Source organism: Benincasa hispida, chromosome 9, assembly GCF_009727055.1.
Source record: "Benincasa hispida cultivar B227 chromosome 9, ASM972705v1, whole genome shotgun sequence".
In the NCBI taxonomy this organism is placed as follows: Eukaryota; Viridiplantae; Streptophyta; class Magnoliopsida; order Cucurbitales; family Cucurbitaceae; genus Benincasa; species Benincasa hispida.
In genome coordinates, this window is record NC_052357.1 from 22,731,974 (window position 1) to 22,758,481 (window position 26,508).

The window sequence follows — 26,508 nt, forward strand, 5'->3', positions numbered from 1 at the left end:
CATATCGTATCCTTTTTAGGTATCCTTTACTTTCATTTATCTTTTTTAGCCTTTATTCCTATTGCTTAATTATTGTTGCTTTCTTTATCTATTTTTGGTTATATTTGGCTGCTAAAAAAGAAAGAAAGAACCTTAGAGAAATGAGGGAATTGGGGTTTCTTAATGCGATGTGATGCGATGAATCTTTGAGATGCAGGAGAATTATACCCCAACGCATCTCCAAGAACCCACCGCAGCTGAGGGAACGATACGTCATCCCACCATAGGCCGGTGAAAAGACGTACTGCCAAACATGTTATCAGTCCACCATTAATGTGCACGACACTATCATTTCCTCGAATCACGAGGCAACCATTTGTTTCTCTTCACCCTTCGCCTATTTAAACCCCCTCCCTCTTCTAACACCCTTCTTCTTTATGCAAACCTAAAACCTTAAGCCCTGTGCATTCCGAAGCCTCCCTGAGAACTTAAAAATCCCTCCGACCTTCTCTCCGATCATTTTTAAGCAATCGTGTATACGATGACCATGTGTCCTGTCACAAGTTTTCTTGTTCTCTCACCAAGTATAACGAGATCTCATGTTTCTCGGGATGATTCGAGGTCGACACGTGGACTTGCAATTAAGTGATGGCTATAAAGTAATACGTTTGAGGCGGGAAATAAAAACAAAAAGAAAAAAGTTGATTAACTATGCGCTACTCCTATTCCTAGCTAAACAGATCGAACAATTGAAGTTTGACTATGAGAATCGGTAGAGATGCGGCAATTGTTAATACGTAATGAGATGCATGGAAAAGTAGAGTTGTCGAGGAGTTATCACCAAATCCTTAAGTTTGGTTGCAAGGGTAATCCCAGCTCGCCACACTAATGCATCGCACACCTCTTGGTGGCCAGCCACATGCTTATATCTCTATATCGCATGGCTGCGTTGAGCATAATTTTATTCCTATCTCTGGGAACATTACTTACTTTGCTTAGTGGGTTTCACTACTTACCCTCCAGGCAGCTGGTTATAGCTACTTTACTCATAGACAAGAGCCTTGCACTAAGCAAATAGGATTGATTCACTATACTCAAACAACCAACACCTCTAAGTGGTTTGCTACATGTGTCATATCTCTATGCCGCATGATTAAGTATGTGATAACTCTTGCAATCTGCATTTAACTCATTGCGGTGAAAGAAAAAGATAATAAAGTATAAGAAAATGATGGAAATGATGTTGAAGAAATTAAAGAGATGCATTGATTACAAAATGTATTAATGTCTTAAACCAAAATGTAATACAATACAAAGGTGAGAAAAGAGGTGAAAGGCTAGATGTAGGCAATCTTTTGCTTCCATCAGATATGTGTCAAGGCTAATGGTGGTGCAATGGATGGGCAGTGGAATAGTCTCTCTCGAGCTCTATCTCCGCCAAAGCTCCAGTCGTTAATTGGAGGAAGTTGTGGAAGTGAAAAACTCTCAAAGAATTTCTACTCAAGCTCTCGTCTGTGATCACAAGAATCTGCCCAAGACAGAAGTCCCGGATGCTTTGAATTTGGGCTCCAAGGCTCTATTTATAGAGCTCAAATGTCGATAGCTTTGATATCCCACTCTAAATCACTGCCATTCCTGACGTGGTCAGTGAAATGTCATCATGATCTTATCTCTTTGACACTCCCGAGGTATGCATTCACGATTGTTTCTTCTGAAGTATCAATGCATTCCACCCACTTTGCGATCACCCACTTTGGTATTTGGTCTGATCTCATGCTTCTGCTCAAGGATCCTCAATGGTTCCTTCAATTTTAAAAGAAGATGGTATAGTTTTGGTGGTTTTTGTGTTTAAGTCATGAAGAACATCTTATCCAACTGTTTCATGCAAATCAACCATGTAACAACCACCAACCAACTCAGATCTATTGAGGTTTTATTCAACTCAGTCATGCAATCAGATTGCATAGCCAATTGACAGCACCTCCTTATGAGATTTGAGTGAGAATTGGGTGTTAAATTTTGGAAAAACCCACTCAAAATGGAAATTGGTTTAAAAATCAACTTTTCATTTTAAAAATCAATTTTCAAAATTTTAATTTAAATTTATAGAACTTAAATTAAAAACAAAATTGATTTTATTATTTTGAATTTTCATAAAATTCAAATTTTCCGTTTTTAAATAAAATTATTTCAAACAATTAATTTTAAATAAAATTTATTTATTTAATTAAAATAATTTAATATCCAATATTAAATTGTTAATACACCAATTCCATAACACGAATCCCTATTCATGTAATTAATATTTATATCATATTTAAATATTATCCAATACTCCAATTTTATTTAATATGATAAATAAACGTGTAATTATATCGTATATAATTACTAATTCCCTTAATTCAAATTTGAACGTTTCAAATTAAACTTATCACTTTATTATAAGGTTCAATCCGTTTGTGATCTAGTAGGAAGACCTAATGGACCTACAGATCATGGGCTCCAACGATCCAGGATTAATTGGCTAAACTCTTTAAACCGAATTAATTAGCCAATTAATCAATATTCATTAACCACCGAGTCACTCCACTAAAGCCCAGTAGTTGCATTCCCCTCATTGTAGATATATTTCTGTCCATTTGATTTAACCATAATCAGTAAGTCGATCCTTCACAGGTTGTTCGTAATAACGGTTGGGTCAAAATGTTGTTTCACCCCTGAGATTACATTTTGCTCCTTAAGTCCCATTGATTCTTTAATGAATAATTGGTTTGTGATCCAATCACCAAACCGAGTCCCTCTCGGGCCAGTGAGAGGGTAGGGCTCCTAGTTCAAGACCTGGAATAAGTACTTAAGAGAACAATCTCTCTATTATGCCTAAAAATGGGTAGGAATGAATTTTGCTTTGCACCCTATGTCCCTAGCTATCTACCAGGTCTTACCCTTGAAATGGGAGGCTTATTGTACTGGCGCTATTGAGCCAACCCTCACCTATGCAAATCTAAGGATAATCTCGAATAAACAGGAGTTCATAGTTAGCTCAGGATTAAGGTCGAGTTACCTAAGTTATCACTTTGAAATAGTTAGTCTTTAATAGTAAACAACGTTATAAAGTAAGAGTAACTTGTTTCTTGGTCTGGTCTTACACAAACTCATTGCATAGGATGCCCTCACTGGCATATCCTCACATGAACGATTCAAGATCACATCGTTTGTACTAAATACAAAGTGTGCTACATCCAATAGTGTTACTAGAATAAGGTGCCCAACCTTATTCTTGTACTATAGACCGTTTTGGCTATTTACTTGAACTTAATCCATTCTTATGTCTCCACTTAAAGTCATAGTACTCATGTAATAGCCATGGATCTTAGTTTATTGGATTAGTGCAATTTACATATTCAATAACAGTTTTATTGAACAAAATCTCACTAACATCTTTATTGCAAATAGAATATGTTTAAATTTACAAACTACGAGTTTTAGGACATACAACCCAATGAACTCCCACTTGGACTAAAACTCCAGTGAGTTCACACATATACAAATATATACAATGTTGAGTATGAGAGAATAAATACAATAAACTAGGGCATCAGATACCCAATAATTCTCTCACTTGTCCTAGATTTATCTATCTCGTAGTCCTAGTCCCACTAGGTGAGCCTCAAACACTTTAACCAGGAAGGCCTCCGTAAAAGGATTAATTAAGTTGTTTTCTGAGGCTATCTGTGTGATGATTACGTCTCCTCGGTGTACAATCTCCCTAATGAGATGGTACTTGTGCTCGATATATTTTTCGCACTTATGGCTTCTTGGTTCTTTGGAATTTGCAACTGCTTCACTGTTATCACAATAGAGGGTGATTGGTAGAAGCATATTTGAAACCACTTCCAAATCGATCAAGAACTTTCTAAGCTATACTGCTTCCTTTGTTGCCACGCATGCAACTATATACTCCGCTTCTATGGTGGAGTTAGCAATAAAGCTTTGTTGATACTTCTCCATACTACAACTCCTTCATTCAAAGTGAATATTGATCCCGAAGTTGATTTTCTAGAATCCACATCGGTTTGAAAATCAGAATCAGTGTATTTTATAAGGATAAGATCCTTAGCACCATACACGAGCATATAGTCCCTCGTTCTCCAAAGATAATTGAGGATATTCTTAATGGTAGTCCAATGATCATATCCAAGATTGGAATGATACCTGCTAACAATTCCAACTGCATAGCATATGTTGGGGCGTGTACACAACATGATATACATTAAACTTCCGACTGCTGATGCATAAGGAATTCGTTTCATTACCTCAACCTCTTAAAGTGTCTTAGGACATTGTTCCTTAGAGAAATGAATTCTATGCCTGAAAGGTAACATAGCTCTCTTGGAATTTTTCATTTTATATCTAGACAACATCTTGTTTATATAAGATACCTGAGATAATGCTAACGTTCTATTCTTACGATTTTAAACTATTTGGATCCGAAAAACAATTGCACATCTCCCAAATCTTTCATTTGGAATTGAGATGCCAGCCATCTATTAACGTCAGCAAGGAATCCTATTTCATTCCCAATGAGTAGGACATCATCAAAATATAAAACCAGAAAAACTACAATTTTGTTACCAAGCTTCTTATAAACACAAGGCTCATCAACATTCTGTTCAAAGCCATAAGATTTGATCGCGTTTTCAAATCTCATATTCCAGGACGAGACGCTTGTTTCAATCCATAAATAGATCTTTTAACCTTGCAAACCTTTTTCTTTTGATCTTGTTCTATAAACCTCTCTGGTTAAGACATATAGATACTCTTTTTAAGATAGCCATTAAGAAAAGTTGTCTTGACATCCATTTTCCAAATTTCTTAATCATAAAAAGCAGCAATGGACAAGAGTATTCTAATAGACTTGATCATGGAAACTAGAGAGAAGGTTTCTTCATAGTCTATCCCCTCTCTTTGGGTAAATCCTTTTGCCACGAGCTAACTTTGTTAGTCTGTACCTTACCAGCTTGGTCTTGTTTTCTTTTGTAGATCCATTTACAACCAATAAGTTTTATCCCTTCTGGTTGATCTATATGTTCCCAGACTGAATTGAAGTACATTAACTTCATTTTGAGGTCCATGACTTTTATCCATTAGTCTCTATCCACATCTTCCAATGCTTGTTTAAAAGTCAATGGATCCTTTAAACCATTATTAGATATGATGATTTGAGTTTTTGTTAAACCCATGTATCTGTCAGACTGTTGAACAACCCTCCCACTACGTCGAGGCATTCTCAACGCTTAAGAAGGATGTGAAGTACCAGTTTCATCAACAACTCTTGTTGAAGAACCAGCTTGATCAACAACTCGTGTTGATTTATTTGTAGTTTCTTTGGACATCTCACTTAATACTAGCTTACTGCAAGGTTGATGATTCTTTATCTGGTCCTCCTCAAGGAATGTTGCATTTTCTGATACAAATACTTCATCTTTCTAAGGATCATAGAAATAACGACCTTTTGTCTCGTTAGGATAGCCTACAAATAGACATACTTTTGAACGATGTTCCAATTTCTTTGGGTTATGCACTAAGACATATGCTGGGCATCCCCAAATTCTGAAGTGACATAAACTAACTTTATGTAATGACCCGAGTCCAAATCTTGAAGTGACATAAGCTCTAAGGTCTCTTTGGCTCTATAACCTTTTCCAGTAAAAGGTTGTTTTGTCAGTTTGCCCTAAAGGCATGACTCACATACGATTAAAAGTTTTCTTCTAAACCATTAAGAAATCCACTTTTTACCAATCTCTCAATTCTATTGAGATTATTGTGACCTAATCTAGATGCCAAAGATGGGCATTTTCTTTAGGAGAAACTCTCGGTCTTTCAACAGTTGTTTCCATTTTGAACATTTCAGTATTTAGCACAACTTTTGTAACTAACAGACTTAGTACATATAAGTTATTTTCCATTGAACCAAAGCCTAGTTCCATTCCGTTCTTAAAAATAAACACTTTATTTTCAGAGAAGGATAAAGAATACTTTTGTTCAATCAGACAAGAAAATGAAATTAATTTCCTCTTGATATGAGGTACTACATATACGTCATATAATAACATATATCATTTCTTGTCCAAAAATAACATAAGCTTGCCTACAACAACAGCTGAAACGGTCTCACCAGTACTGACTTTGAGAGTCATCTCTTTAGCTACCAATTGTCTCCAGGAATTAAATCCTTGATAGGAAGAACATACATGATTAGTAGCTCCTATATCAACTATCCAGGTAGAATCATCATTCTCTACTAGCATGTCTCCAAGAAAAATAAATCAGATTTATTTTCTTCTGAGTTCTTCCTTTTCTGGAGAGTAGTGGGATCAACTCTACAACTCATATCATAAACTCTAAGCTTCATCTTAGAGGATGATCCTTGTTGATTAACTTCATTAGATTTAGCAACAATTGCTTTCTCTATTTGTCTATTGACATTCAATATGCTGGAGTTTATCTAAGGAGATAATATTATTGGTTTCATTTTCATCAACCCTATTTTGCTTGAATTGTGACAATTTTCGCTCAAATAATTCTTGCATTGATTGCATGATTTGATGTTCAGTGACCATACTTTCAAATCTTTTGGCTAATGCATTAGGTATGCTTGCCAAAATATGAACCTTGGCCTTAGAATTAGCTTTTGTCCACATTTCGTATGCATCACGAAAATTTTGTGTTGCATCAGGGGTTGGAACTCTAGGATAATTTTTTTGACCAGTCTGAAACTTACATCGTTAATAAGCCTCGAACTTAATTTTGTGTTGCATTAAGGGTTGAAACTCTAGGATAATTTTTTTGACCGGTTCGAAACTTACATCGTTAATAAGCCTCAAACTTGATCAAAAGAAAAAATTATAATAATCAAAACTACTCCTATTACTACTAAAATGTAGCAACAATTGTAAGTACGTGGTCGAACAGTGTTGAATTAATTTCTTTTATGCTAAATTTGACTGAGGAAAATAGTAAAAACAGGGTTTTGGTTTTGAGTAAAATTAGAACATGCAAGAAAAATAAATTTGAAAGGATAAATGAAACGGTAATTGGTTCATCTAGTTCTCAGATCAAGTAACAATTCAATGTAATTTAAATCATTGTTTTCCACCAAAGGATTATGTCGTCGGATTATGCATGCATAGCTACCGAAGTGATGCGAATTAACTAATCTCTACAAAGATCGACAATCAATTAATTCGAAACCAATCAAGCGTCCTAATTCATAATTAAGGCTAGAAAGACTGTGCCCTAACTAGCCTACATGCTCCTAGATGCAATTGGGTCCTTAGCGCCCATAAAGAACTAGAAATACATGCATTATGATTTAGGATTCAACTATATTGATTATGTGTCAGGAAAAGCCTTTTTCAAATAATCAATTTATTCTTTAAAATTGGATTAAACATGCGATGCAAAGATTCAAAGTCAGCTTATAGACCTAAGCATGCTCATCTAATTGATGTTAAAAGGGTAAACTCAAAGCATGGAAAATTATAAGGATATGTACGAGCTTGAGTTTAACTAGCGAAGATATGTAATCATGATAGGGGCGTCAATCCAACACACAAAAGCAAATCGAAATCAAGCAAGATTCAAAGAAAACACAATTCTAAATTAAAACACAAAGCTGGACAGAAAACTCATTGAATTACACGAATGCTCGATCCAAGAACTAAATAAAGAATTGCCTCATCGATTCATAGACAAACCAACGAGATACGTCCCAATACACGTCCATAATCCGAAATAAAACGAAAGAAACTATCCTAATGATACTGAAAAAATAAAAGAAAAGGAAGAAGTCTCGGCCTCCATTAAATTTTAATACAATTTTCAGCCTTATTTGACCTAAAACCGAATGAGATATATATAGAAAATCGAGGTAGCATCACAACACTAGAACTAGCATTGCAACGCTAAAGCAATCGATCAGGAGCATCAGGCGAAGAAGTCCAACGCGCCTCTTGATGCTCACTTGCACGCGTGCTTGGCTTTCTGTCCGTCAAAGTCCGTAGGTCGCAACGCTGTTGGGAAGCATTGCAACGGTACCATTCTGTCCATCAACATTGGGCTAGAGCGTTGGGTTGGCATCACGGTGGTGGCGTTGCCTATCTTCGGAGTGTTGCAACGCTCGGAGTAGCGTTGCAATGCTCTAAAAGGGGCATCTTGGTAATTTTAACTCCTTTGAAGCCTGGATGCTTGAATCAACTCCAATTTTCTTCAAATTAACCCCATTCTTCACAATGATTAATTTTACCTCTTGATTCTTCGGTACCTACAAAATAGGAAAATAAACATATAAAATCCAATAACGAGCCTGAATTAAGCTAGGAATAATAGCTCTTTTTTATAGCTATCAACAATCCTCATTCATGAAAATGTTGAGGTCGTTAACCAAGAAAAAAAAGTTTTAATTGAATCTTTCCACGTCGTATAATTAAAAACGATCAAATTATTAGAGGCCACTAACGAAAAATTATAGTTTTGACATTTTTGCTAAAAAGAAACAAATTGTACATTAGATTTTAGCATAACTTTAAACATCTAATCAATTTTAGCGAAAACTAAATGAACCCAATATAACATCTAATTTTGCAATGATGCTTCAACGATTTAGGACAAAAGCCACCAAAGGGTAGTTAGTTGTCCTTTCACTGAATTGAGACATTCTCAACCAATTATTGCACCAGAATAACTCTTATTCCTATAACAATCAGTCATCATTTATTTGGTCAAGAAATTATTAACTAGCTTAATAATTTCTCATAAGTGTGATCCTTCATTTTATACCCTAGAGTTCTGCCCCAATGAGCCCACTGAAGGGATAAATCGATTGGGGCAAAAACTAAAGCGATCCTATCCATTTATGGAGTTCGACTTGGTATTGATCTACTGCACAAACCATCCAAAGGGGGATGCTCCCAAGGTGCCTCGAGGCCATGCAAGAAGATCTCATGGTGCAAACCAATGAAGGAGACCATAGGACATGTTGACACACATCCCTCTCCCACTTACTATAAATACTCTTTCCATTCACCTTGATATTGACCCATGAAAACATTATTTGAAGGCGGACGCTCCCAGGACACCTTAAGGCCAAGCATGAGTCTCACGGTGTGAATATTAAAGGAAAAACATGAGTGAAAATTGATGTATCGTATACGTCTTTTTCCTCCTACTGAGTATTTTAATAATCTATGGTTTATTTAACTTAGGAAAAACACGGCTAACTATTTTTACTAAGTGATTGTTTATGTTTGCCAAAAAGCAATACTTACTTTGGACAGTTAAACAATTTTTTTTATTAATATTCGTTAAACACTTTAACAAACCTTAATCAACAATTGTACGCTTGTAGCAAATCTATCTAATTCACCTTTCCAGGTCAGATCCCAGGTAGTCGTGTTCCGTTTACGTCAATTTTAATACCCTAGTCTAAACAGAACTAGCTTTAGAGAAAATGCCCATTATAGATATGTTTGCTACAAATTTAATCTTTGATTAAAACCAATTTAATCTTATTAAACTGATTAAAAAGATTAAACTAATTTTTAATCTCATTAGAAATTTGTAATCTTAGGTCTATGTGAATCATATTTTAAAACTATTTTTTTAAAAATGATTTTACCTAAGTTTGCATGGAATTATGAATTATTTGTTTTAATTTCTAATTTCATTTAGTTATAACTCTTATAAAATAAATGAAACAAATTAAAACCATACATTGCATCGTATGACATACTTATAAAATTATCTACGGTAATGTGATGCATCATGCAATTCCCATTTCATTACTATATATACATAACATTTATATATTAAGGTAATGAAATATTTAATAACATACATTCATACATACATTCAACTATATATTATAACTCTTATAATATAAATGATGCATGTATACGTTATTAATGCATGCAACCATATAGTATAACACTTATATTATATGATGCATGAGCATGCTATAAAATTAAATCATGCAACTATATATTATAACATTTATAATATAGATAATGCATAAATAATGCATAACCTATGGTGGGATTTTACTATATGACATACATAAAATTATTAAACCATACATCATATGCATAATTTAAAGAGCAATTATGGATCGAGATTGGACTCCTAAAATCATTAATTAAATTAATATAACATTTATATTAATTTAATTAATCAAAAGGTCTAACTATTACAAATTAATAGTCAACCAATTCGAACCAAGTGAACTTAATCTTGAACCGCACGAACAAAACTTCCTAACACCAAAACGGCTCGAACCAATCAATCCACGAACGAACTGCCCACGAATCAAATTTTTTTTTCCATCTTGGAGGATTGCAACGCCACGGAAAATATTTTTGTTCCCCCTCATCGTAGCGTTGCAATAATAGGGTACAACGTTGCAATGCTGCGGTACAGTATGCACTATACAATCGTGAATTGCTTCTTTTCTTCTTCGATTTGGGCTGTGTTTTCACCAGTACGGTGCCGAGAAACTCACGAGCGATCAAAACAATAAATTACAGACATAATAGCGGTTAAATGCCCCAAAACATGGGCCCTTACAAACTGAATTTGTAAAATAAAGCTGTAAAACTAAGATCCAACTCCGAAACATCCATAATAGCAAACCATTCAATAAATAATTCATCAACATGAAAAAATTTACATAATGCACCCAACATAACTCTGTAAAATAGTTCTAAAAAAAATTGGGATCAAAATCGTCCGCTCTGATACCAATTGAAGGGAACTAGTAAAGGTCCCTATGTGAATACGTGGGGATCGGTCCCAATTTTATTTTTCACAGAACTGTAAAATTACAGAACAAAGACATATTATGCATTAATAATTAGAAATACATAATGCTTAATTAGAGAAATTGGAGAAGAAAATGACTTACCCTTGAAGCCAAATAACCTTCGCGAAATCTCTTGATCCGGACCAACCCTTCGTTCTGGATCTTGATCTTCAAATCAAGACACCACCGCTTATTCTCTTGAGATTGAGAATATGTAGGAGCGGTGGGCTCTGTATACTTTTAGAAGAGGAAAGGAGGATGAGAGAAAGAAGATGTTTTTCAGACAACAATCTCATTGACCTTCAGAGAGATGGGGAAGAAGATGATTAACTGAAATGCGTTCCTCTTCTCCATGTACTAGATGAGAAAGATTAGGGGAGAGGGAGTTGTAACTCCCTCCCATTAATTAAAACAACATTTAATTTAATTCAATTAATACTAATTTAATAATAATAATAATAATAATAATAATTACCTTATTATTTATGTATACTATATGGTATATCAAATATAACACATAACTTATAGTTATTATATTGTATCAAATACAATATAAACTATAGTTTTTATTTTCTCTCATCATTACATGACATTTAATGTAAATCATATTTATACTAAATTCAATTATATGAATCTCATCCATATAACTAATTTTTGAATCATATCCAAATATTCATCTCAAAATAAACTTTATATTATAATATATCTAATACAATATATTAATTATAAATTAATTATATCATATATAATTAATTCCCTCAATTAATTTGAACAATTCAAATTAATCAAAAAACTTAATTCTCAATAAATCCCCGTTGAGCTACAAAAGGGGCCTCGTGGACCCATAAATTGAAGCTCCAATGGTACTTGGATAATTAATTAAACTTTTCAATTAAATTACCCAACATCCATTAACTGTCGGTCACTCCAATAAAGACCAACAACTGCACTTTTTGCACTACAGATATATTTCTGTGTCCATTTGATATAACCAGTCAACAATGCGATGACCCTTCACAAATTGCTCGTAAGTACAGCTGGACCAAAATTACCGTTTTACCTCTGTAGTTAACTCCTTAAGTACCACTAATCCCTTTAATGAACAATAAGTAATAGTCCAACTATGACCAAGTCCCTCTTGGGCAAAAGAAGGTGTGATCACATTGTTCAAGTCCAGGAATCAGCTCTTAAGAGTGTAATTTATCTACTTACCTAGACATCAGGGAAGAAGTGAATTCTGTCTTGTGTAGCTGTGTTTCAAGCTCCCCAATCAGACGAATCCCCAAAATGGTAGGCATATTGAGTTGGCAATCTGGCCACTTTCACCCATACAAATCAAAGGACCGCCTTCATAGGTAGAAGTTCACAACTCACTCAGGATTTAGGTCATGTCACCTATGGTCATCCTAGTGAAATGTAAGTCTATACTTTAACGATGTTATATAAGAAGACTAATCATTTCGTGATCCAGTCTTATACAAACTTTTTGTATAGGATACCCCTACTCACATGTCTCTACATGAATGATCAGGATTAGATTATTTGTAGCACTTTACAATATTTGTAACATCTACAAAACGGGTTATATCCGTAGTGTCACCAGGATAAGATACCCAGTCTTATCCATCTACTACAGATCGTTTAGGTTATTATTTAAACAATATCCACCTGTATGTCTCTACATTGTTTAAATTACATAAAATAACCTAGGATCTTAGTTGATTGGATTGAGTGTATGCTCATAAAATAATAATTTGTTTATATAATGATTACAAACTACAAGAATACAATAGAGATTTTAGACACTAATCCCAACATAATGACTTATTATTTATTAGAGAGATCAGTGGTACTTAAGGAGTTAGATGTAACTACAAGAGCAAAACGATAATTTTGACCCCAGTTGTACTTACGATCAAGTTGTGAATGGTCAGCGAACCGTTGATAAGTTATATCCAATGGATACAGAACTATATCTATAGCGCGAAGAGTGCAGTTGTTGGTCTTTAATGGAGTGACCGACAGTTAATGGAAGTTGGCTAATTTAATTAAAGAGTTTAATTAATTAACCAAGTACCATTGGAGCTTCAATCTAAGATCCCCTTGGTAGCTTAACTGGGATTATTGAGAATCGAATTAATTTTGGATTAATTTGAATTGTTCAAATTAATTGAGGGAATTAATTATATTTGATATAATTAATATGATGTATTTGATAAATTATAATGTAAAGTTTTATTTGAGAGGAAATAAATATTTGAATATGATTAAAATATTAATTATATGAATATGATTCATATAAATACTATAGGTTAAATTTAAATTGAAATTGATTCATATTAAATACTATAGGTTTAATGAGAAAATTTCAAACTATAAGTTATATTTTATTTGATATAATATAAATTATAGGTTATATATGTTATATTAGATATAATATATAGTTTAATATATATTAGATAGTAAGTTAGTTATTATATAATTATACATATTATTTAATTAAATTAAAAAGTTAGTTTTTTAATTTAATTTTTGAATTAAATTAAAGGAGAGAGTTATGACAAACTCCCTCCTTAATTTTCTCTCTTCAATTGTGGAAAGGGGAGTTGGTGTAGAACGACTTCTTCATCGTTGATATAGAGAAGATCTTTGCCTCCTCAAGGAATTCTTCTTTCTACTTTTTGTTTCCTCCAAAAACATTACTCATTCCTTTCCCAAAATTAAGAGAAGCCTACAAAACTCCTTCTTAACCCTATAGAGAATGATGAGGTTTTCATTGTGATGGTGTCAAATCAATTGGGATTTGGGTTGCTGTCTTTTGGTGTGTTCGTGTTCCAAAGGAGAGTTCAAGAAGGTTCATGACCAAGAGAGGAACCCGTGAAGAGTAGTGACTTCAAGGTTTAGTATTTTCTAAACCCTAATTTCTTCTTTTGGTTTCTTATAGCATATCGTATTTTCTTTTAGAATGCATCTAATTTTTTTGTATTTTGTATTTTGTTGTTTCTGTAAAATAAAATAATTGGGATCCGATCCGCTTCCACACGATTTTCACAAACCTTCAAGTGGAACCTCTCCCAGTAAGATGTGGTTCAGGGACAAACCAAGCAGAAGCTGATGAACATGTAATGACTCGAGTTTAGGAAGGATACATAAATGAACCGAGATCACATCCGAATGAGAACAAAGCATGCTTAAAGAATCAGCGTTCAAAAGTGAGATCAATCAACCCTAGAAATTTTATAATGGAAAAATTTGAAAAAAAAAATGGGAGAAAAAACAAAAACACAATTCCCCTTTCATCTCCCTCTTCCAAGTTTTGATTTTTTTTCCCTTATTCTCCCCTTTTCTCTCTCTCTAACAATTCCCTAATTATTGCGAGGACAGGGAGGGAGGTATATAATACTTTTGCAAACGCAAAACCATAGGAAAATTGTTTTGATGCTTCATCCTTCAAGGCTCTTTGTTGGGAATTTGATGGATCCTTCTTGCATTACCTATGAAAACCATTTTAAGAGGAAAGATGGAGGGGAGAGAGAGAGAGGACGGGAGGGAGAGAGATAAACAGGAAAAAAAACTACCAAATATTGAAAAATAATGAAAAATTTCAGTAAAAATAGCCACTCATTTCAAATTTACTTACTCAATGTCTCATTTCACTTTTCCGTTAATCAACTAACGATCAATTAATTCAAAGACTATTTAGAAGTATTTTTCAAACCTCAAAGATTAAAGTATTTATTTTAAAATTTCAGAGACTGAATAGATGTTGACTTCAAATTTTAGGGACTAAAAGTGCATTTTGCTCAATAATTTAATAATGATGAAAAATTAGAGAAATCAATTTACCTATAGTTAATTTAATTCTTTTAAACTAATTAGTGGATATTAACGATAATGACTGAAAGTGAATATTTAGTGAAAAATCAAAGTTAAAAATGTAAATTTTGAAAATTAAAAACCAAGTGAAAACAAAATTTAAAATTCAATAGTAAAAATGTAATATTTTGAAACATAGAAACCAAATAAAATTTAAAACTTAAAAATGTAGGCCACATTTGTTAACCTCTTGTTTTTTGTTTTTGTTTTGAAAAATTAGATTTATAGCCACTACTTCTACCTCCAAACTTTTTTCATTTGTTATCTATTTTTTTACCAATGGTTTAAAAGTACAAACTAAAATTTAAAAACTAAAAAAAGTAGTTTTTTTTTAAAAAAATGTTTTATTTTTTAAAATTTGGCTAGAAATTCAATCGTGTGAGAGATGCGACTCATGATAAAAATAATGAGGAAATAAGCTTAATTTTTAAAAATAAAAATAAAAAAACAAAATGGTTACTTATGAGCTGTAATATTTTGAAATTGAATACCAAAAAGTAAATAAAAACAGAAAATCAAATTATTACGAAATTAACTTAATATTTTGAAATTGAATACCAAAAAGGTATTTTCTCAATTTTCTTTCTTTATTTTTTTAAAAAATTATTCAAAAGAAGAAACAACAAATTTTCAAATTTTCTCTCATTTTGAAGTTCCAAGGAAGTTGCCTTCCTTCACCAAGTTTGTCTTTCAGTGGGAGCATTTTTCAAGCTCCGTCGATAATGGCTGCCTAAGAAAAACAACCTCCACTATCACCACCAACCAAAATCCCAATTCCCCCAATTCCCCCAATTCCTCAATTCCCCCTTTCTTCTCCATGAAACCCAAAACCCTAAATCAATTCCAATGTCCCTTTCTCCCCACCTTTTTCTCCTTCTTCTCACCATAGCATCTCTCTCCCCCGCCGCCGCCGCCGCCGCCGCCGTTGATTGCCCTCTCAACTTCACCGTCCTCCGCCAGTTCTCCCAGGGTTCCGTCGTTTCCCGCCCCGATTTCTCCGGCGAATGTCCATACATCCGCCTCGGTCTCCGCCTCGTCCTCTCCCAGTACCTCAAACTTACCGGTTCCTTCTTGCCTCCGGTGAACTCTTCCGATTCATGCTGGAATTCTTACCAATCGGTTGTGAATGTCACTTGGCCGAATTTCGACATTCGGAGCTCTTGCGGGTTTCAAACCGGGTGGATCTCACATGGCTGTATGAACATCACCACCAAATCAGAGTTTGAGAGAATCGTTCCTAAATCAGCCCTCGATGGTGTTGTTGCAATCTGTAATCAATCGCTTGAAAATGGTTCCCCCTGTGCCTCGTGCACGACGAGGCTCGCGATCATTCAGGCCTCGTTCTTGACAGGTCCGTCGATCGGCAATGTCACCGATTGCCCCGCATATCCGTCGATCTATACAGCGGCGTTCGTGAATCAGTTTGGACCGACCGATTTGGGAACTGCCAAATGCTTATTCTCACTCAATCCTCCATCGGAGAATTCGAGAGGCAAGAAACGGAATACGGTGGTGTTAGTTGTTCTAATTTGTTGTGGCGTTGCGGCAGCGGCGGTGGCGGTTGCAGGCGGGTTGTTTTTCTGGCGGAAACAGGGGAAAGTGAAGAAGAACGATAGAATCCGTAGAGTTGAAACAGGGTTGGGTTCTGGATTGGAATCGATAAGTGAAAGCACTACTTTGGTGAAGTTCACATTCGATGAAATCAAGAGGGCAACAAGGAACTTTTCTAGAGATAACATAATTGGAAGAGGGGGTTATGGAAATGTGTATAAAGGGGTTCTATCAGATGATTCTGAAGTTGCTTTGAAGAGGTTTAAGAACTGTTCTGCAGCAGGGGACGCCATTTTTGCTCATGAAGTTGAGGTAATTTCAAGTGTTAGGCATGTTAATCTTGTAGCTTTGAGAGGATATTGTATTGCAACTACTCCAATGGAGGGTCACCAGAGAATAATTGTGTGTGATTTGATGAAGAATGGGAGTCTTTATGATCATTTGTTTGGGTTTTCAGATAAGAGGTTGAGTTGGCCAATTAGGCAAAAGATTGCTCTTGGCACAGCTAGAGGATTGGCTTATCTGCATTCTGGAGCTCAGCCTGCCATTATCCATAGAGATATCAAAGCCAGCAACATTCTTTTGGATGAAAACTTTGATCCCAGGGTGGCTGATTTTGGTTTAGCTAAGTTCACGCCAGAAGGAATGACTCATTTGAGCACAAGAGTTGCTGGAACTATGGGGTATGTGGCACCCGAGTACGCCTTGTACGGCCAGTTGACGGAGAGGAGTGATGTGTATAGCTTTGGAGTTGTTTTGCTCGAGCTTTTGAGTGGGAGGAAGGCGCTCGGGGTGAGGAGCCATGACAGCCAGCCCTTTCTAGTGACTGATTGGGCTTGGTCTTTGGTTAGGGAACAAAAGGCAAGGGATGTTATTGAAGAAGGCATGCCAGAGCTGGGTTCTCCAGAGGTTGTTGAGAAGTATGTACTGATTGCTGTTCTTTGTTCCCATCCCCAGCTCTATGCCAGGCCATCAATGGATCAAGTTGTGAAAATGTTGGAAACTGAGCTCTCTGTTCCTTCAATCCCAGAGAGACCCATCCCTTTAGTTGCTGATATTGATGAAATTGAGAGATCTATGAGTAGTAGTAGTTCTGCTCAGCATTCTGGTTCAGTTGGCTTCCATAATTTCACATTACAAAATGACCATAAGTAGGGTGGGGGGGTCGTCTAGGTCATAGAAACTGGCTGTACTTTTCTACAAGAAAAAGGAGGAATCCGCTTGAGAAGGGGCTTGCATCTGATTACATGGTTGGTAAGTAAGACTGTTTTACCAATACTGAGGGATGATCGGTTGTCGGTCTTAGAGGATGATCAACCATACTGGGACTGGAACATGATCTAGACTCCTATGAAAGAACGGTTGTGGGGAGTTTTCTACAATGAGTTATTCGTTTTGTTTTTCGTGTCTAGGTCAAAGAAACCGGCCGCACGAGAAAAAGGAGGAATCTGCTTGGGAAGGGGCTTGCATCTGATTACCTAGTTGGTGAGACAATAACTTATCAATATTGAGGGACGATCAATTGTCAACCTTAGAGGATGATCAACTATATAGGGACTGATACATGACCTAGGCTCGTACGAAAGGACAGTCATGTGGAGTTTTCTGCAATGTGCTATTCGTTTTGTTTGTTGGATTAGTTGGATGATTCCAGATTTGGAGTCCATGCTTCTACTCCATTGTAAAGATGGATAGATTTGTAAGTATTTAGTTTTTCTAATCTCTTTTTGAAGTTCAGTGTTGGAGGGAGAGTAATGAAAACATGGAACATACTTTTTTGTTTTGAAGTTCAGATTTTGCATTCAAATGTTTAGACTTTGGTTTTGCTTTTGCATCATGATATCCTTAGAGAAATGGATTTAAAGAAGCATTATTAACCTTTTTGGTGGCCTCTGATTTAAGTTGAAATTTCATTTGTTTTCTTTGTTATACAAGTATAAACATATGATCATTTACTTGGAATTGTGGATGCATCTTCAGGTGTTATTTCTTCAAGTGCATATAGATGTGTAAGTGAATCAGTTTTAGTCAATTTTTTTTTCCTACTTGAATTGACTACTTGAAAAAGACGATTGAAACTAACAAGACATACGGAACATTTTATGGTACCGTCGTGTTAGCAAATGATATATTATTTACTTTATTAGTTCCACGCCATTCTTAAATGTTTTTTTAATGGTAAGCAATTAACCTAAATAACAGGGGTGGTCATTCAAACCGCAAAAGCCAAACCGTTTTTAAAAATTGAACTGAAAATTCAGTGAAACCGAAAAATGCGATTCGATCCGGTTTGAAGAAATATTGAAACCGAATTAATTTGGGTCGGTTCGGTTTCACTTTTGAAAACTGGATTTGAAATCGAACCGAGTGTTTAACTAATATATATATTTATTTATTTGTATATTTTAAAAAAGAGTAAAACTGAATTTAAAACCAAATCGTTTTTTATTTAAAGAACAAAAACGAATTTAAAACCGAACGGAACCGAACCGTTTTAATTAAAAAATATAACATGGATTTTTTAAAAATGCCAAAATCAAATTTGAAACCGAATCAAATTGCATATATGCGGTTTGGTTTGAACCAATAAATCGGTTCGGTTTGACCACCAAACCGAACCGAACCAAACCAAACCGTTTCCACCCCTAGTAAATAGTTTGAAATTTTTATCGTGCATTGTAGTACTAAAAATTTTTCTATAGACAAGTATGGTTCAATTGACTCAACTAACTTGGTTTTGTTAGTTTCTATAGGATGTCTGAAGTTCATATGTCTGTGTTTGGATATAGAGTTATTTAGTCTGAGTTTATATGTGTTTAGGGTGTAGTGCAGTTTTTTGAATTCTAAATAATCTTCTTTTATGATTACTATTTTTATTTTGAAACTTTTTTATTCGATAATTTACCTATTTTTGTTTGAATAAAATATGGATTGCAATTTTTTTTAAAGTTTTCTTTCTTTCTTTTTTGGGCAATGAATAACAATTAATCCATTATATTTGTTGCAGAAATATGGTTAAATAAAATGAAAAACCAAAGAGAAATCAAAACTTTTGATTCCTAATTTTTCTCCATGAATTTCATTATCATCTTTTTCGTTTTCTTCTTCTTCTTCATGTTATTACTCTATATTTTTACTCTATCATGGATTTTCTTTTAATTAAATCTCTCCTATCATCTTAGCAACCAATGAAATTTTACCACATTTTTTCAACAATTTCACTTTCAATTCCTCTAAATTTGGAGGATCATCAAAAAANCTCTCCTATCATCTTAGCAACCAATGAAATTTTACCACATTTTTTCAACAATTTCACTTTCAATTCCTCTAAATTTGGAGGATCATCAAAAAAAAAAAAAAAAAAATCTTCATTTTTCACTAATTTTTACTAGAAAATGTTTTAGGAACTTTTGTTATGACTTTTTTTTTTGTTATATGTTACATACTTTTCAATTACTACATACCTTTTTTTTAAAATATTTTTAACGCTCATTTGATACGTGAATTCAATTAAATAAAATATTTTTTAACAAATTTTTACTTATAAATATTGCAGTCAATGTAGACAAAATACTATTATTTATATAATCAACAACCCTACAACATACTTTAACAGTCATCAGTCTTATAATAATCAGAAGTGGTGTTGAAGTTGATTTTCGAAAATGATTTTTGTTGGAGTTTGCAATCGGAGGTGGTTGGTGGTCGCATGAAGTTGGTCGTCGACGTTTGTTATTGAAGGTGGTTTTCGGAGCTTGGAGTTGGTCAGGTGAAGGTGGTCGTCGAAATTGTTCATCAAAGATGATTTTGTTGGAGTTTGTAGTCAGAGTGGTTGTCGAAGCCCTAAGTTAGTTGCATGAAATTGGTATTAGGGTTGGTTGCCAGAGTTTATCCTCGGAGGTAGTTTTTGAAGCCTCAAGTTGGTCGTCTGAGTTGTTTGCTCAAAGGTGGTCATCGAAGGTGATTCTGTCATAGTTTGTAGTCGAAGGTGGTTGTCAAAGCCTACGAAGATGGTTGTTGGAGTTTGTTATCGAAGCTTGAAATTGGTCGTTGAAGTTGGGTCACCGAAGGTGGTTGGGCGAAATTGGTTGTCAGAGTTGGTCGCGCGAAGGTTGTTGGAGCTCGGAGTTGGTCGTCGGAGTTGTCATCAGAGGTGGTTGTCAGAGTCGGATTTTATCATCGAGTTGTCATCGGAGGTTGTTGTTGTTGGAGCCTGGAGTTAGTCGTTAGAGTTTTTATCGGAGGTGGTTGTCGGAGCTTGGAGTTAGTTCCTAGAGTGTGATAGTGGTCGATGGGTGGGTCATTGAAAACATTGGAAGAATGGAGAGTTAGAATGAGTCGGGGCTAGTTGGTAAAATATATCAACTCAACTATACCAATATTTAAAGTTGGTGGGCCAAATAATGAGTTGGTATATTATACCAACTCAATTCAACTCATGTTGGTGAAACAAACACCCCTTTGGGGCTGTTTGGGGTGCTTAAATGATATACGATGTCTGGAGTTCTGATGTCTATGTTTGGGGTACATAGTTGTGTTGTCTGAGTTCATATGTCTGTGTTCAGGTATCCAGAGTTGTTATGTTTGAGTTCATATGTCTGTGTTTGCATGTACTGAGTTCATATGTTAGTGATATTTGGTTCAGTTTTTTGTACTCTAAAATAATGTAGGTATGGACACTAATATTTTTTTAAATCTTATAATTCAATTATTGTATCAATTTAGTTTTTTTGTATTCAATTATTGTTTTTTAGATAATTCTTTATTATTGTTGTTTAAAAAAAACTCAGTCAAATTTAAGATTAATCGTAAATAGTCAATGAAATATCAACATTTCAGAATACGAAATTTAATTCTAAGCCAGGGATGGATGTACCAAAATTTTTTTCTAAAACTTTTTTCCACTTTTTAATACTAAACATATATATATATATATATTATATATATATATATATTTATATATAATTTTCCAATCATGACTTGAATTTTAAAAAGAGTCTTCAAAAGAAAACAAATAAAAAATAAAAATAAACGAGAGAAAGTAGTGTTTATAAATTTAATTTTTAAAAACTATCGAGAACTAAAGGGTTATAAATGATCAATTAAATATTTAGTGAGGCATTTACAAAAGCTTAGGGATTTCGTTGAGACTTTTCTCATATATATTTAAGAATGAATCTATTGAGGTTTTATAATGGGCTTTTGAATAGTAGATTTTAGTATTGATGATGTATATGAAGAGATTTTTTTAATTTTTGAGAAATTGTGTACAAATATTTAATCCAAAATATTGTGATTTTTTTAATGGGTATTATACATATAAATAATTGATATACTAAGCAAATAAAAATGAAAAATTGAATGACATAATTTATAGATAATAAATTATTAATATACTTTATACATGATACTAGAGGAAAATGTAAATTGAAAGTAGAATATGAGTGCATAGAACTAGATTGAAATACCATGGTTTCTTAATAAAATGGATATAGTGGAAAAAATTACACCCAAATTATAATGAAATAAACTCAAGAAAAGAATAAAGAAATAAAAACGTAAGTGGGCCATAGAAAGAGAGGAGAGAGTGACGGTCGGGTATGAGAAGGGATGATATATAGGAAGTGGGGTAAAGAAGCTGAGAGTTGTTAAATGAAGGTTATGTCAGAGGAAATAAAGAAATGGTATATCAGTGGACCAAACAGTGATATAGGAGTTATATCATCTCTCCACATAAGATATTAGATCCAAACAAGTCATTTATGTTTTTTAAAATCTAATTTTCACCTTCGTCATTTTTCATAAAAAATGAAATAATCAAAATTGGACATAGATAAGTTTGGTTTTGAATTTTGATAATATTGCTTTAATGTTTACATGAATTTTCTAAGAGCTAATAATGGAAAAATAAACAATTTTTTTTCTTCGGTTAAATATTAAAACGACAAAAGATTGTATTACTTTATAAAGTCAAAAGACAACAAAAAGTTGATTGAAAGGTAAATGGTTTTCAGCACAAAATTGGTGCACCTCATCCGGTGGTCGTTTCGATTTGACTAATTTAATCATTAAAATTAGATTAAATTATAATATTAGTATATATCTTTAAACTTTCGCCCTTTTATTTTAAAATTATCTTTTATTTTTCATAAACATTTCAAAAAGTAGAATTTGATTAAAATATTTGACAAAAATTAGAATTAACAGTGTAGATAACTTGAAAACAAAAATTGGGATTACCATATCATTTTAAGTCTCATTTCTATTCAACATAGATCTTTACTCTAAGAATCGTTTTTTAAAATTAAACTTAGAAATCAATTTTCTATCATATTTCATGTTTTTAGCCATTTTCATTAGAATCATTTTAATCTAGTCATTTACCACTATTTTTTATTATATTAAGGTAATGAATTTAGATATACTTTTGCTTCTATATGAATCAATCTTTAAATTCAGCATCAGAAAATGTTCTATCTTAATAAATTATCATGAATCTCAATTATAATATTAACTTCTTAATATGTATATAACAAATAAAGAAAATTCAATGAAACATTTTAAATTATATATATAAAAAAGGTGAAACTCAGTTTCCTATTTTAATATTATATAAAATAGTATTTTGAAGAATTACTTATGAGGGAAAAGAAATGGAAAGGGAGGGGAAATTTTTCTTAGAAAAAACAAAAGATAACAAAAAAAGATAAAAACGTCGACAGCAGGGTTCGAACCTGCGCGGGCGAAACCCAACAGATTTCAAGTCTGTCTCCTTAACCACTCGGACATATCGACTTCAATATAATAGTACGAATATTAATAAATAATCCTATTTTATTATTAATATTATTTTTCCGTAATATTGTATCTTATTCGTACATTTACGGGTAAAATGATTTATTTATCATTGCTTTAAAATTAAAATTGTTATGAAATTGAGGAAAACAACGGAGCACAACGAATATAGAAAAAAAAATATAATAAAATATATTTAAATATAATAAATAAATAAATACAATACGATATAATAATAAACTAAAATTATAAAATAACTAAAACCATAAAAATTGAGTAATATGGAAATTTAAGTAGTACGTTGAAGTGGATTAATCCACCCATTTTTATGATTTTAAGATCCATAAAATGTCATTATTTATAGGCAAAGCGGTAAGTAAGATGTGGTCTTATATGGACACTAAACATAAATAACTACAAGACACGTGGATAACATGAAAATTAACACATGACTTTTAGGACACTAAGCAATAAACATTTATTTATTATTATAATATTTATAATACTCTCCTTAGATGTCCATATATATATGAAATATACCTTATTAAAACCTTACTAGGAAAAACCCCTAGTGAAGGAAAAAAAAAAAGTACATATTTCATATAATATGTACTTCTAAAATAATATAATATATTTACTTCCCTCATGAAAACTTCACTTAAGACCTCTGAGTCGTCTCATTCTAATGCTGTGCACAAATTTTTCAAAAGTTGCAGTTGGTAATATCTTTTGTAAATAAGTCTGTCAGGTTACCCTTCGAACAAATTTGTTGTACAGTGATGTCGTCATTTCTTCAAGATCATGAGTGTAAAAAAGTTTTGGTGAAATATGTTTTGTTTTATTTCCTTTAATATATCCTCCCTTGATTTGGGCTATATAAACTGTGCCGTTTTTGTATAATATTGTTGGAAGATTTTTACTATAAGACAAGCCACATGTTTCACGACTGCATTGAGTCATTAATCTTAACCATATACATTTTCAGCTAGCATCGTGAATTGCAAGTATTTTAGCATGGTTTGAGGAAGTGGCCGTTATGGTCTATTTCACCGATTATCATGATATAGCAGTTCCTCCACATGTGAACAGATGATAACCTATTTTAGATCTAACTTTATGTGGATCAGATAAATATCCATAATCTGCATAACCAACTAGGTCAAAATTTTATTTATTTGAATGAAAAAAACTCATATTAATTGTTCCTAAAAAATAACAGAGTATATACTTAATTTCGTTCCATGTCTTTTTGTAGGAGAAAAACTATATCTAGCTAATAAATTTACTGAAAATGTAATATCTGGTCTTGTATTATTAGCAAGTTACATAAGTGCACCAATTGAACTAAGATATGGTGTTTCAGGATCAAAAAGTTCTTCATTATCATCTCGAGGTCGAAATATACCTTTCTTTATATCCAATGAATGGACTTCCATCGGAATATTTATTGGATGTGTTTTATCCATCTAAAATCTTTTCAAACTTTTTTCTGTATAAATTGACTAATAAATATTCCATCTACTAATGCTCAATTTGAAAATCAAGGAAAAATTTTGTTTTTCCAAGATCTTTCATCTCAAATTCTTTCTTAAATTATCATATTGTTTTTGAAATCTCTCCAGAAGTTTCAATTATTTCAAGTTATCAACATATATAGTTATAATAGCAAATCCTATTTGTGATTTCTTTATTAAAAACATATGAACATATTGGATTATTTTGATATCCTTCTTTCAATAAATATCCACTCAAGTGATTGTATCACATCCGTTTTGATTGTTTCAATCCATATAGCGATCTTTGTAACTTTATTGAATACAATTCCCAAGAATTTGATGTATATGTTTCAAGTACCTTAAATCCTTCTAGGATTCTCATATAAATATCATTATCAAGATATCCATATAAATATGCTCTAACTACATCCATAAGATGCATATCCAGACTTTCATACACAATCAGACCAATTAAATATCTTAGTGTAATTGCATCTACCACTGGAGAATATATCTCCTCATAATCAATACCATGTCTTTGTGAAAAACCTTGTGCAACTAGTCTTGCTTTGTATCTCGTGACCTCATTATTTTCATTTTTTTTCTCATAAATACTCATTTGTATCTCACAAGTTTAACACCTTCTGGTGTTCGGACTACTGGTCCAAAAACCTATTGTTTTGAAAGTGAGCTTAATTCTGCCTCGATTGCTTCTTATCAATGAAGTCAATCTTTTCTATGTTGACATTCTTCAACAGATTTTGGTTCAGGATTCTTATTTTTAAATATAATATCAAGAGCAACATTATACGCAAAAATGTTGTCAATAACTATATTAATTCGATTCCATCTTTTTTCTGTCATGACATAGTTTAGTGAAATCTCATTATTATTTCTAGGTATTTCACCTTCCTCACTAGTCATGTGAAGGATTTTTTTCATGGGTATTTACATCCTCAACCAAGTCTTTTTTACTATTAATTATTTTTCGTTTTTGAGGATTTTTATTTTTGGAACCCAATGGTCTACCACACTTCTGGTGGATTCGAGACTCATTAATCTTTTTTTGTTAGGATATTAATTTTTATGGAACATTTGCAGGTGGTATATGTGACTTAGTTACTTTCTTTGCATCTATAAATGCAGATGATAATTGATTTGATATATTTTGCAAATGAATTATTTTTTGAACTTCAAGTTCACATTGATCTATATGGAGATCTAAATGAGACAATAACGATGCATTTCATGTAATTTCTTTTTCCAATTTCTTAATTTCTCTCCCTAATGTTCAAAAACTTGTCTCATTAAAATGACAATCAACAAATTGTGTAGTAAATATATCGCCCATCAGGGGTTCATGATATTTAATAATTGATAGTGAATCATATCCAACATATATTCCTAATCTCATTTGAGGACCCATCTTAGTACATTGTGATGGAGCAATTGGAATATATACTGCACATCAAAAAGCTCCCAAATGGGATATATTTGGCTCATAACCATAAACTAATTGTAATGGCAAGTACTTATGATAAGCGAAATAACATGTCCATCCTGGTCTAATATGTACAAGCGATGCTGCATGCAAATAGCATGTCACCATATAGATGAAGGAAACTTAGCTCTCATAAGTAATGGTTTTACAATTAATTGCAAACATTTTATAAATGATTCTTCTAAACCATTTTGTGTATGAACATGAGCTACAGGATGTTCAGCACTTATCCCAATTGACATACAATAATTATCAAAAGCTTAGGATGTAAATTCACAAACATTATCAAGACAATTTCTTAATTGTATAATCAGGAAATTGTGCTCTTAACTTAATTATTTGATCAAGTAATCTTGCAACTGCAAGATTTTGACTTGATAATAAGCACATGTGTGACCATCTACTTGATGCATCTATTAATACCATAACATATCTAAATGGTCCAGTTGGTGGGT

At 33.1% G+C, this 26,508-nt stretch overlaps 1 protein-coding gene and 1 non-coding gene across 2 annotated transcripts; one reads left to right on the forward strand and one right to left on the reverse strand.

Annotated features, from left to right (window-relative positions):
* Nucleotides 1-15,347: 15,347 nt before the first annotated feature.
* On the forward strand, nucleotides 15,348-18,141 carry LOC120086458 (probable LRR receptor-like serine/threonine-protein kinase RKF3). Its single transcript, XM_039043130.1, has 2 exons — nucleotides 15,348-17,515; nucleotides 17,674-18,141. The coding sequence occupies exon 1, from the start codon at nucleotides 15,557-15,559 to the stop codon at nucleotides 17,414-17,416; it is 1,860 nt and encodes a 619-aa protein (XP_038899058.1). The 5' UTR covers nucleotides 15,348-15,556; the 3' UTR covers nucleotides 17,417-17,515; nucleotides 17,674-18,141.
* A 4,833-nt stretch (nucleotides 18,142-22,974) lies between these two features.
* On the reverse strand, nucleotides 22,975-23,056 carry TRNAS-UGA. Its single transcript has one exon. It is a non-coding gene; the product is annotated as a tRNA-Ser (tRNA).
* Nucleotides 23,057-26,508: the final 3,452 nt, after the last annotated feature.

Coding starts and splice junctions, on each gene's coding strand:
- LOC120086458 (XM_039043130.1), top strand. CDS start 15,557: ATGTCCCTTTCTCCCCACCTTTTTCTCCTTCTTCTCACCATAGCATCT.